The sequence below is a fragment of the Psammomys obesus genome, unplaced genomic scaffold, assembly GCF_907164565.1.
Source record: "Psammomys obesus unplaced genomic scaffold, mPsaObe1.curated_primary_1811, whole genome shotgun sequence".
NCBI classification, from domain to species: domain Eukaryota; kingdom Metazoa; phylum Chordata; class Mammalia; order Rodentia; family Muridae; genus Psammomys; species Psammomys obesus.
The window spans coordinates 2,351,180-2,364,903 of record NW_026596440.1 but is presented as its reverse complement, the minus strand read 5'-3'; the positions used below and the strand labels follow the sequence as shown (position 1 = coordinate 2,364,903).

Sequence of the window (13,724 nt, the reverse complement as noted above, 5' to 3'; positions counted from 1 at the left end):
GTGCAGGTGACACTGAAGTTCTAGCCTGCATCTGTAGACTAGAAATAGATGAAGATAGTGGAGGCTTGACACATAAAACTCTATAGATGAAAATCTGTCAGAACAAAAAAACATTTCCAGATGATGCTGGCATTTCCAGCTTGAATTATACCCCTCCAGCGTGCTACATTACCATTGCATGCTAGTCTTACCCTCCCTTAGATGGTGGTCAGAGCCTTGTGCAGACTTTGTGTTGCTGTGTTGCTCCTGCAGACTTTGTAGCTGTGTGTGCTAATCATCCCTCAGCTCCTTGCCAGGTGACTCCAGTGCCTGCCGGATCACCTTCAGTGGCCACTGTCGCATCCAGGATGTCCTCAGGGAAAAAATACACTGTTCTTGATTACTACCTTTCAACAAGCCTAAGAGACTTAGTTGTCTTTGTGGGACTATATTCTCTGTGGAGAGCTACCAAATTTTCAGTGATACAATTTGTAATTAGCCCGAGTTTTATGTACATACACACATACTTGCACACATGAATTCTTAGCAAAAAAACATGAATTACAATTTATCTGAATGATGACCATGTCATCCTAGGCAAGGAGGTATTTATAGACTTGCTGTGGTATCTGTAGTTTGACTGATCTCAAGAGGTCAGTCCTAGGGAGTTGTCTCACCTCTAGCTACACTCCTGGCTACCATGCTAAGCAAGTTGTTATCAGTTATTGTGGCCTACCTTCTGGTGCTTTGTGAGTTTTCTTTGTCTGATAGATACCTAATTAGGATTGGTTCTTATATCACTGACCATAATGCTTTTCTTTCTTTTTTTTCCTCCCAATCTAGCATTTAGGAGAATACTTACTTCGCTCTATTCTCTCAGAGCTAAAGGTTCAGAAAGCATCTCTGGACCACAGTTACATCCATGCCCTATGCAGAGTGTATGTGGGCATGTGTCGGCAGCTTGGAGACCTGGAAAGGGCGCGCTTGTTCTGTTACAGCCTTCTGAAGGAAGGTGTGTCCGGGTGCAGTATGTCTATATTGAATGTTCAGTTTCATATTGCGCTGCTTCTGTCTTTTTCCACTGCTTATCTTTAATGTTTTCAGTCTCTCAGTTTGAAACTAGCATGGTCTAGAGTTTCTGTCTTTAAAAGGGGGGGGGGGCTGCTCTATCAGAAAGCTTAAGTGAATCTACCTAATTATAGTAGTTTCAATATCATTTACTTAGATTTACTTACATTGCCACATGTATTTACACTTGTATAGACTGTCTCTTGTTGCACACAATGTATTTACGTTAGCCCTGTGTTGCAAAATGCAGGATCCTTGTCCAGTGACTACCCATGTTGCTGTGCCCCTGGCTAAATAACAGTGGCTATTAGATAGATTTTGTAGCTCATGGGAAGATGTATCAGTGATGACAAAGAGGTAGAGGAGCAGGGCTGTCCTTGCTTAACTTCCCTTTTACTGTCACTTCCTAGTCTCACTGTGCATCTGAATCAGCCATCCTTTGTGACAGCAAACCATCAGTATTCACACAGGCAAGGAGAGGAGCATAGCATAGTGTTGCAGGAGGACGTCCATGTTAGGAGCACAGCATAGTGTTGCAGGAGGATGGAGAACCCCACATCTGTTTGCTGTCACTACAAATCCAATGGATACTACTTTAGTGTGCTGTGCACTCTCCCTTTCAGACATAATCAGTCTGACTGCTGAGATCTGTCCATTCATGAGGAGTCTGTTGCTTTGCACAATCATGTAGTGTTCAGTTATTCAACAGATAACAATGTACTGTCCTGTCCAGTCACTTCACTGTTTTCAACTATAGACGGTTACGAATTGAGACATCAAAACACCTATCTCAAGTCTGTAAGGATGTCTCCATCTCTGTTGAATATGTACCTAGGAGTAGAGCTTATTAGTATGCAATGAGATCTTAATATTGTAAACAAAACCAGTTTCCCAGGGCAGTTAATGTGAGGAGTTTGTCCAGTTTCTCATGAAGGCCTACCTGTTGAAAGCTGGCATTCTCTGTCTATTACAACTGTGAGTAAAAGGCTGTGTAGTCAGAGCGTAAATGTGGTTCACAAAACAGTTTACACTGTTTTGGTGTGTTGCTGTATACAGCTCTTCCTTTGATGCCTGCCTCCTGTCCTAGCACTTCCACCTGCCCCTCCTAGGTCTAGTCCACACTTTTCACTCGACACGGAACATGTCCCCGAGTTCTGCCTCAGACTGTCCAAACATCCACCTTACAAAATACAATCCAGTCACTCAGCAAATGCTTAGTTGCTATGTGGAAATGAATGTCTTGTAATATTGCATATCAGACAGGAAAATGCGGAGCCTTAAGAAATTTGGAGTCAAGATGTTTTAACTTTCTCTCCTTTGATGGCTCCCTTTGATACCACATTTTAAACATTTTCTATTTTTGTACAAGGTTTAAAATCTAACAATATGCCAAGCCAGATGTGATAACTCACTCTTAAAATCCCAGAGCTAGGGAGATTGAGACCAGAGGATTTCTGCTGGTTTTAAGCCTCCGGGCTGCAGAATGAGACCTGTCTCAAAATAGAAGACAACTAAAAAATACCAAAGACGGAAAAAGAACAGGTTTTGAAAAATCGAAGAGAAGAGCCCTGTTGGCTATCCACTCACAAGGCTGTCGACTGAGGGAGCCTCACAAGCCCCTGTGAAGTGAAATTCATGCCTAGTTTTAGATCAGCACCTAGGTGAGATAGATATGAAGGCTGCTCTTTCCATCCCTTTTTCTTACAGATTTTCCAGAATCTGAGAAGTTGACTCTCTTCATTGCGAACATGTGGCGTGAAGTATTTCTCTCCCAATCAGCCATTAGTCAAGCAATGCAGCTGGTTGCCAGGCAGCGTGCCAGAGGGGAGGTTCTGAACTGCTTGAGAGCATTCCTGAGCTGGGAGAAGGTGCACATTGTTTTTATTTCTCTTCTGCAGTACTTGTGGGTGAACATAGGTGTTACTTTGTGTTAAGTTTCCTCTTATCTTAGTTCTTCAGCATCTCTAAGCAATGACCTTCATTTATGCATCTATGTATCTGTTGGTGTGCCTGTCCATGCTCAGGGTATGCTGGAATTTGTAGGTAGGGTCACCCTCATAGATTCCTGCTAGTTTCCATTGCCTGAGGTTTCTAGCTCATTCCAGAGATATCTGCTACCCTCCCCCGAACCACACACACACACACATCACCAATTCTAGTTCTTTCTCCCCGTATTCTTTCCCTCTGTCCTTCCCCAACTTGATTCTTCTTGCTCTCTATGCCTACCATCCCAGGTCTCTCCCTCTGTTCACCCCTGATGTCTATCTATTTCCCTTTCTGTGAGATTCAAGCATCCCCTCTTGAGCCCTCTTTGTTACTTGGCTTCTTTGGGTCTGTGGATTGTAGCCTGGTTATCCTGCACTTTATGGCTAATATCCATGTATGAGTGAGTACATACCATGTTTATCTTTCGGGGTTACCTAGCTCAAGAGGATCTTTTTTAATTCCATCCAATTTACCATCCTGAACATGCCCAATCTCATCTGTTTCTGCTGTTTATTGTGACTATAGTAAACAGTTTCTAGTTCAAACTCAGGCTGCTTCAAAGTTACTCTTAGGCAAATGCCAATCCACCAGGTGCTTAGCATAGCCTCATATTGCTAACAACACGAGAGGTTACTTTTTACTGTATTTTTTTGTTTGCTAGAATGCTTCTATTGATGTCGGGATCGTCGTCTCTAAGCTGCTTCTGACCATACAGCTGTGCCCCAAAACAGAATTTCAGTCGAGTGAAGAGTTTGGCGAGGACCTGAGTGCAAACATCTGGGAATACATATTTGCCATTGACCTCCTGTGCTGTCACCAGAGGTGGATTTGGACACATGACAACATCATAAGGTGAGAGCTCAGTTGCTTTAAGTGCAGATGGGCTAAGAGAGGATGATTGGTAATGTGGAGTGTGGGCTGACTTGTGCTTCCTTCCTACACGTGGCATTTGAAATATACCAACTTTTATAAGAGCTAAGGAAAGTACCCTTAAAATGTTTGGGTCACTATTAAATGCCTCAGCTTTGTTTTTCTGTTAATGTCTCCCCAATAGAAGTGACTGTAGCACGAGGGCCTTTTGTCCCCTCCTGTCCACAGAGTGACATTGTCGCTAGGCAGCCAAATGCTGCACTTGTCCCTTTCATGCACTGACAGGCCAGAATCAGAGGAACCAATGTGCAGATGTACAGTTACCAGCTCTTCACTGGGGAGGGTAGAGCCTGGTGTCCCAGACAGACACTGAACTTAGTTAGGCTTCCTGTGCTTGTCTGTGCTTCTGGCCCTTACCATGCACCATCCCTTAAGAGCCTGGAGAAAATTGTCCCTCGAGTTTAAAAAAAGAAGGTGTTTTTGAACTCTGGCTGAAAAAGCCTGATTTAAGAGAGGATATGACATCCACTGATCACACGTTTGATGTCTTTGAAATGCTTGACACTTTTTTGTGAGAGTCAAGCTGTTTGTGCAGGAGAATCTTGTTCCTACTTTCCTGATTGCAGGACTGGCTGTAACACTGAGAACTGAATCTAGCTTGATTTCTGCAGTCAAATCTGTGTCAAGGAGCTTGTCTGTGAGGAGGTCCTTGGACATACACCTGGAGAAGCATGTCACAGTCGGTCCTACATAAGGAAGCGACAGAGCTTCTGTCTAGCTGTGAGGGTGCAGGTCCCAGGTGGATTCCTCATGAGCTCAGGGAGGCAGGGTCATTCTTCTCTATAACAGGAGGCACCCAGAGCTGGCCCTCGTCAGAGTGCTTTGTCTAGGCCTTTCAGTGGCCCTGAGTCCTCTAAGTGGCTCCACACCCTGTGCTTCCCTGCTCAGCACTGTTCTCTCCATGGCATTTACATCTGTAAACAGAAGGGGTGTGGAGAGCTGGAAAGAAAAGTCGCCATAACAGGAGCAGTGCTGTGGCCACTGGTAGGTACTGTCTAGATGGTAATGGGCACGGATCTTGTCATGTTTTCTAGCAAGGAGCTGTGGCCTGTGATGGATAAGTGGATCAAATACAGGAAAGGACATTCCAACATCGCATATACCCCTGATGTTATTGTAGCATCTGTGCTGAGACTGATTGGTAAGTTTCTTTGTGATTGTATTGCTACTCTTGTTCTTGTTAAGATCTTGGTCAGAGATTAAGAGTGTAGTAATGTATCTCGGTTTGAAACTTCACTCTCATGAGCAGCTTAGCTCACAGCTGTCAGACCAGTGTGTCTGTGCTTGAACCCCCTTACTCACTCTTCTGCTACTGCTTCCTTCCCTGGTGCTCTAGCCATTTCTCAGACACTTACAGTGCTCGGTGGTAGTGTGTTTGAGTTACGGTTCTAGATTTGTCAACACATGCACAGATGAGTTCATAAATTGCAACAAAATATACTGTGCTTTTGTTCAGAATCTAAAATATCATGGGCCAGTGAGGTGACACAGTGTGCAAAGGTCCTAGCCGCTCAGTCCCCAATGACCACAAATTTGAGTATGTTCCTATAAGATATCCCGATTATAGACGTCTAAGAAGGGTACTTTAGAGTATTAGAGAAATTAAAATCGCTATTTGAGAGCACCTTGAGACTCAGACACCACCGAACTGTAAGATCTGGAGCAGGCCTTTAGATTCTTCCTTGTAACCAAAAAAAACCAAGTTTTTCTTTTTACTCTACTTTGATCCTCTTTGCCTGACCTGTGGCAACGTGCTGTTCACTGCTTCAGGGTCATCAGCCCCACTTCCTAACAACCTGCATATTTTGTTTGAGCTCTACATGTCTTCCATCCATCTGGGCCACACAAACCAAAGCACTGGCTTTTTCAGAGAACCCTTTTGACTTTAGCTAATTAAAGCACAAGGGCAAAATTATTGGAAATAGTATTGTGAATGAAATAGTATTGTGAATGAACCTAGTATGTATTAGTAGGAATACAGCGTCCCTGCTGATTGCACCTTCCTCCTTGTGACCTGCACACACTAGTTAGTGATGCTGTGCTTAAGCACATGTGACACATCCGAGACAGAACCCTGAATCCGGGTGGGTATGTAATGAGATGGCTAAAGACTAGGCAGCCATGAGAGCCATGTCAAGGGTGGAGACACAGGTGTGGAGTTCCGCACACTCTGTAGCGCCTTCATAGACTGTTTGGTCAGTGGCCATCTCTAGCCTGGAGCAGGAGGAAGAAGGCAGGAGGGCCTGTGCTGGCAAACTCAGGGTACCAGTTTCTATAGTGCTGCTCATGACTTCAGGAGGAGCTGTGCCTCTGTGCACTGACTGCTGAAAGTGAGCCACTCCTCTGAGAGTTTACAAAGTAGGAGAGCTGCTCAAGGTGCCAGTTTGTGCTATGTGGGCCCTTCACACAGAGGAGGAAGCGCTACAGCCTTTCCCTCTGTGGTGTATTTTCAAAGTTCATGCATGCTTATGGCATTTTCCCTAGAATGACTGTGTGTGTGTGCACGCGCCTGTGTGCACCTGTGCTTGTAGAGGCCAAAGGACACCTCAGGTGTCATATCTTGGGTGTCATCTACTTTGTGGGTTTTGTTTGTTTGTCTTGGTTCTGATTTTTTTAAGACACTATCTCTCACTGAACTGAAACTCACTAAATGGTCCAGGTTGCCTGACAATCAGGACCCAGGGTCCAGCAGTGGGGTCATAACAGTCTTAGCTTGTGACGGGAGTTTTGAGGATCAAACTGAGCCCTTGATGTTCTTGTCGAGGTGACTGTGCTCTGTGCTTATTCCCACAGTGAGAGGGGCAGTGAGTAGAATGCTGTTCTGGTGGTCGGTAGCCTTGTGCCACTGTGGAAACAAACTGTGGTTCTCACAGGAGGGTCCGCTGTTGGTGTAGCTCCTCTTACAACTGGCCGAGGTCTGCCTTGCTTCTCAGGCTGCCCAAGAATTTCTAAGGTAGATAACAAGACTGCTGCTTCCACAGCTGGGTCAGCAAAACCACCCGGGGAAGCCTGCAAGGAGGGAAATGGGGCAAAGTCACAGTGGGACCCTAATAGGACAGCAGTAGACACTTTGGGTTAGATGTCACAACATGCTTTCAAAGCAACTACTCTTGTTACATGAGCACTTGTACTGAATGTGCCTTATGGAAAGGCTAGTCTTCAGGTGAATCAGGAAGAACGTACTAAGGTACTGAAATTTTATCCCAGAGCCAGAATATGGGTCATTTGTACCTTTGGCAAATTAAGGCTAGTTTATTTTTTAAATCTTAAGTCTTCTGGCTTTCAAGGGTAGAGTGATTTAGAATAATATATTCTTAAATAATGGATAATTAATACAATTGTTATAGACAAGAATAATTTATTATTAATTAGAGCTGACAATGCTGAATGATGATTCATAAATACATAACATGTACTTTGAAGGATGGAGAGCCATTTTCAATTCAAATTGTATTCTGTGATGACAAACTTCCTGTCAGTGTGCAGTACAGAATAATCCTGAACTGAGCAATAAACATGCTGTTAGCCAGCAACCATGTGCAGTCCAGTAGGCTTTCTCCAGCATACTGTACCAGTATTGTGATGGAGGACACCCAAGAAAGTGTGGGAGGACCTGATGTACCGTAGGGCTGTGAATATCTTGGCAGAGCTGACACCTGCATAGTTTGAGCCACTAACTGAGGGTGGCAATACCAAAGCAGAAGTGAGGATAGAAGCATTAAAAAGGTAGCAACTTTTGCCTTGGGGTAGCAACCTTCGTCCCACCCAGGGGGAGGGTCTTCCCTGCAGTTAATCAATCATTCCTGGATAAATATCCTACAGATCTGCACAGAGCCTCCTCTTGCTAATTCTAGAGCCAGTCAAATTGACAGCCACACTCACCTTATTTGACATTGTAATTAAAGATAATGGTCCTCTGAAACAAAAACCAGTGGGCATAGATAGCATTGCCTTGGAGTCTTGTTTTTGTATCCTTGGTAGAAAACAGCACTTTCTCATCGTATGCATTGAGTGTTCCATGTTGTTTGGGGTTAGCAAAAGAACTAACTATTAGCTGTGTAGTGGTGGGACACACCTTTAATCCCAGCACTCAGAGAGGCAAATGCCTGCAGATCTCTGAGTTCAAGGCCTACCTGGTCTAAGGAATAAGTTCCAGGATAACCAGGACTACAAAGAGAAACCCTGTCTTGATAAAATGAAAACCAAAAGGAAGAGACTTGCAAAAAAGTGTAATCAGTGACAGTGAAGAGTCTTTCAGTGGCCATTTTGATTCTTTCTAAATAGATATTCTGCCTTGTTTTTCCTGAATTGGGGTCTTGCTTAAGTAGTAAGTTCTTAAAGTTATTTGTGAAACACCAGACTGGCTTTCATGGTGAAGAAACCCATTTGCCCACTTATGCTCTGCAGTGTTCACCTGTAGAACAATTATTAGCACATCTTCCAAATGTGACCAATATACACCCCACAATACACACACAGGATCATCCTTAGAGCCGTCTTAAGTATTGGAGAGCTCCTGAGCAAGGGTGACTGGTGGGAGCAGCTGTTTCTGCTTTAGATGCAAAGAGCCCATGCAGCCGTTGTTTATGGTGGTAACTTGCCTTCAAGTTGCAGCTTTGTTTTTGAGAACTTATCTCCTTTTTCCAAATGCCTAGCTGCGCTCACAACTCAGTTTGGGCACACTTTCTCAACACCCTATGGTCAGTGCGGTGAGGGTTCTACTGGTACTCCTGTGACCTCCATCACACACATGTGCACCATGATCCCGGGTGGATGAGAGTAGCTTATGCCAGGTCTGTCAGTCTCTAGTGAGATGGGCATAAGTGCCAGCCAGGACGACTCACCTCCCTCACCCAGTGGGGCACAGTTGTGCTTGCTCTGTTGCTGCCTTCACCCCGCGGTCCTGCTTCAGTGTGTGCTGGAAGAACCAAGCTTTCTTTTGTGGTGAGACCACGGCCTTCCTTCTGTTACCCTGGTAAAGTTCTTTGTTAAATTTTGCCTGTGTTGACCACTACTTAATTCCATTTCTGCATTGCTACCTGTCTCAGTTAGTTAGGGTGACATCACTTAGTGAAGAAACAACTGTAACCAAAAGCAACTTGGGGAGAAGAGGGTTTATTTGCTTATGGTTCCACATCTCAGATCATCATCAAAGGAGTCAGGACAAGAACCTGGAGGCAGAAGCTGATGTACAGGCCATGGAAAGTTGCTGTTACTGGCTTGCTCACACAGCTTCCTCAGTCTGCTTTCTTAGAGAACCCAAGACTATCAGCCCAGGGTGGCCCCATCCAAAATGGCCTATGCCCTCCCCCATCATTTGTTAATTAAGAAAGTATCCTACAGACCTGCCAAAGCCTGATCTTAGGCAGGCATTTTCTCAATTGCAGTTCCCTCTACTCGATGACTTTAGCCTATGTCAAGTTGACATCAAACCGGCCAGCATAACCATCACCCTACCCTAACCACTAGACAAGAAAGCACCAGGTGTCTTGTGCTTATTGGTGGGTAAGTAAGAGGTGGTGAGCCATTCTTGTGAATGGCGGGTACATTGTGCTATGAACTCCATGGGCTCAGCTGTCACACTGAGTAGTAGCTCCCACTGCACTTCTGGATCTTCAGGCTTAAACTATGCCACATTAAATGAGGGAAAAAATATCATTTCCAGGAAATATTAGCATTTGCTGAAGCCCACTTTGCTGTATTTTGTTCTTCTAGGTCGATTAGGCCAGTTGGGTTTGAAGGAAGGATTTCCAACTGCTGTGAAGAATATCAGCTCCGTTATTGGCATGTTCATACAGCATGCTCAGGATGAAGGTAAGGCCATGGTTTTCATCCCTCAAGCTGTTCTCCCTGCATCTCCTGAGGACGTGAGCCAGTGCCCGTCCAACCTAAGATCAGAGCTTTTGACTTCTGTGGCCATTGTTTCTGCAAGGGTCGGCTTGTCCTGTTGAGCGGTTCTTCCTCAAAAGAGGCACTGTGCTCCCCAGGCTTGTCACTCAGGAGGCATCCTGAGAATGGCTCACCACCTCTCACCCATGCATGGATAAGCACAAAGTGCCTGCTGCTCTCTTAGTTAGATAGTGTGCTAGCAAGTTTTATGTCAGTTTGACACACGCTAAAGTTGTCTGAGAGGAGGGAACCACCACTGAGAGAATGCCCGGGAGGCTTCCTGCTGGGCTCTGTCCTCTGTGAAACCAGCCCAGCAGCCTAGGGATAGTGCTCTGCAACAGAGTAGGCCCTTGTGCCAACCGTTCATGGATTTGATGTCTTACTGTTTGGAGAGAGCTTGACTTGGAGTAACCCTTAAAAGGATGGGTCTGGTTTCTATTTTGGATATTGAGCAGTCAGTAAGACCCTCATGGCAGTGGGCTTTCTAGCATGGCAGGTCTTTGACTGCAGCCATTGGTGGCAGGCCTGATGTGCCAAGCACAGGGACAGCAGCTGTAAGAGCTTTCTCTAAGGCACTGTCTCTGACCTAGCTGCTAAGGCAGTGTCCATTGCTTCCATATGAAAATGCTCTTGACAACAGTTTGGGTCTTAGCTGATGAGTTGTCTTGCCAACATGTACAGCCTGGACTGTGTTGCTGTCATAGGTGTAACCTAGAAGCCACGCATCGTGGGACACTGCCCCACATCATTACGGGCATCCTAGGCTCCCTAGAGAGGCGAGGTGCTGTCCTTGTTCCATACACTAAATCCCAGAGGGAAGAGTAAGGAGCCAGCAGTGCCTGTCAGCGCTGTTGGTGTAAGCCTGTGTGCAGCAGGCTGGGAAGTCTGCCTAGGACCACATGTGTATGCTTAAGGCTGCTGTGAACACCTCATTTATGCCAAGAAATCCTCTTAGAACATCAGTTCTCCCGTACAATAGAACTCACATTTAAACACATGAATTTCTCTGATGTTCGCTTCCTCCTTGAGGAGTGGGACCTTCTACAACTGCTCTTTTTTTGAAAAAGAGCATCGCTCCCAATCTAAAAATTTTTGAGTACTGACAAAATTCCACATCTGTACAATTAACATGAAATTATTAGACTGCTGTATTAAATTACCTTTGCTGTGTACCTAAGACATAGATGGATCATAAATGAATGTCATGGTTGGACATCTGTGGTCTGTAGGTGTGCATTGAGATGAGGGACACAGCCTAACATTCTAGCTTCCCTTGTAGCCCCTGCCTTGGTCACAGAAGATGGAGATGTATGGCTAATAATGAACTCTAGCTCCTCAGTCATTTAGAGTTCAGTGTTTTACATTGATGGGTTATAAGTTAATAAGTTAGATTTTAAAAGTAAATCTTTTGACAATATAGAGATAACGGCAGTTTAATTAAATCAGCTGTCACATTGGCTGGAGCCACACTGGTCTAGAGTCATGCCTGCTTGGAGTCAGTTAACTTGCTTCACACTGGCTGAGTCACACTGGCCTGGAGTCACTCTGATCACTTGCCAGGAGACGCACTGGCCCAGAGTCACACTGGCCTGGAGCCACGCTTATCTTGCTTCACACTGGCCTGGAGTCATACTTACCTTAACTCACACTGGCCCAGAGTCACACTGGCCCAGAGCCATACTGGCCTGGAATCACACTGATCTATAGCAACACTGGCCCAGAGCTACAATGGCCCCGAGTCACACTGGTCCAGAGTCGCAGTGGCCCAGGGTTGCAGTCTCATCTAGTGTCAGTGTGGCACAAGGATAGGCTTTTGGACTATTGTGTAAAAAATAAGCTTAAGTTATTTTGTCTTAATTTTTGTGTCTACGTCCATTCAGAGACAGTGCTGGAGGATGTTTGAGGGTTTTGTATTAGCTGGTTGTTAAGAGGACCCACATGTTTTCCAGCTTCCTGGGGACAGAGAAGGCCTGAAGTCCTTATGACCCCAGAGATACAGGGAGCTTCTATTGTCCAGCTGTAGACAGGTCTTGAATGAGCTTGCTTACTGTGAGACATTTTTGTGGGAATGTCATTTTTACTGGTGGCAGAAGGTAATCCATGTCTGAGTAGCATTCTCTGGGTCACACATGGAGATTCTGAACAGACATTTTCTTTGTGGCTTGTTATAACTGGTGTGAAAATCCTTTTCAGATATCCCATGGGGTGTACAGCTGGCAGCTGTGTACGCCCTGTGTGACCTGAGTCCTAGCAATCCAGCAGAGATATCCAAGATCCTGGAAGCTTGGCGGACACAGACTTCCAACACCATCCCATCCGCAATCGTCAGCTGTTTGGCAGAGGTTGACTCCCTGAGTGCTGACGGTTCGGCTGCCACCACCCTGAATGCTGGGGGCTCAGCTCCCTGAGATGGGAGGGTCACCTGAAGGTCATGGTCACTGCACAGAGAAGTACCTTGACATCTTTTGCTGTAAACGACTAGCCTGCCTTCAGCTGGAGTCCAACAGAGAAAGGCATAAAGCAGATGACACAACATATTCCTTATGGCTTGACAGGAGGCAAAGAGACAAGCGGTTGCGTTTCCCCTACATCACATGCATTTCAGTTATGGCTGTATGGTCACATGACATAGATTGTAGTAGTGTATCTTGGTCAAACAACAAAAACTTGAACTTAGCCCTTTTTTATTTTTTGGCCACAAAAAGTGTCCTTTTTAGTGGCTTTTAAAGGTTGAGTGGCATTTTTGTAATGATCTTAAAAGTAAAAAGAAAAAAAATTGGTCCTAGAGCCATTTTTGGAGTTTATACTCAAATAAATGGCTAGGCAAAAGCAAGTTGGCTTTTAAAATGAGAACTAAATGAGTCTTTCACTGTCGTAGCTGAAATGGCTGCAGAAGTTTTCCCAGAGAGCAACGAGTAGCTGTCGTAGTAGGACAGGCTGCTGGTGGAAGTGCACTGGAATGCATCTCCTCCCATCTCTGAATGTCCTGAACCATACAGAACTATCAGGATTGGAACTGACAGTGCAAGACTCCCCTATGGGCTGTGTAGAGATGGCCAGTCTGATGGAGCAGCAGAGCCCTGTGGGCTGTGTGCATAGGGACAGCTCTGTGGGGTATGTGCATACAGACAGTGCTATCTATGATGTGTCTCACATTGGATGATATTCCACTTTCGGAATTTTTGTATTTGTATATAGAAATGGGTTCAATAACTCACTGTGATTCTGATTTGTCTTATATTCATCATTTCTTAAAACTCTTGTATGTGTTTTTATAATAAAAAATAAAAGCAAGCCATACACACTGTTGTTATGACTGGTAATGTGTGATGTTTGGTGTCCCATTTCTAGTGGGCATGAAGATGTCTTCCAGAGTGTCACATGGTTCTGTGTAGGCTTCACTCTTATAATTGCTGCCCATAAAATCACACATGACAGTGATTCTAGTGACTCAGCTTTTTCTTCTTAAGACGCTTTCACAAACAAGAACGAGCAGGTCGTCCCTTTGGAAGCTCTTTCAGTGCCTCCTGACCTATGCTCTGAGTTGGAACGGGTGCTCAGCATGCCTGCCAGGAGCCATAGTCTCCAAGCTGGCCTGTTAGTGGGAAAATCTGAGTCACCACCCACTGGACCTGGCACTGGGCTCTGTAAGGACAGTGAAGGGGGCACAGGTGTAAGCAGGAGGTAAAGGCTCCAAAAGGAGGGCATTAGCCTAGAATTGGGGATTACAACATCCCTCCTTGAAAGTGAAGGTAGTGCTGTGCAGGAGGAGCCCTGCTGAGTGCAGGAAGGCGCACAGCAGCATGCAGGACACTTAGGGCTTAGGTTTACTGTGGAACTCGAGGCTCCGGAGGTGTGGTAATGGCTATTCA

The 13,724-nt window shown here is 45.1% G+C and overlaps 1 protein-coding gene across 2 annotated transcripts in view; it reads left to right on the top strand.

Annotated features, from left to right (window-relative positions):
- The window catches only part of Ice1 (interactor of little elongation complex ELL subunit 1), a 46,223-nt gene extending 33,066 nt beyond the window's left edge, over nucleotides 1–13,157 (top strand). For both annotated transcript variants that reach the window (XM_055597911.1, XM_055597912.1), the window contains exons 13-18: nucleotides 823–991; nucleotides 2,755–2,915; nucleotides 3,695–3,885; nucleotides 4,998–5,104; nucleotides 9,679–9,777; nucleotides 12,046–13,157. In XM_055597911.1, coding sequence (XP_055453886.1) covers nucleotides 823–991; nucleotides 2,755–2,915; nucleotides 3,695–3,885; nucleotides 4,998–5,104; nucleotides 9,679–9,777; nucleotides 12,046–12,260 — 942 coding nt within the window. In that variant the 3' untranslated portion in view covers nucleotides 12,261–13,157. The remainder of the gene's footprint in view (nucleotides 1–822; nucleotides 992–2,754; nucleotides 2,916–3,694; nucleotides 3,886–4,997; nucleotides 5,105–9,678; nucleotides 9,778–12,045) is intronic.
- Nucleotides 13,158–13,724: the final 567 nt, after the last annotated feature.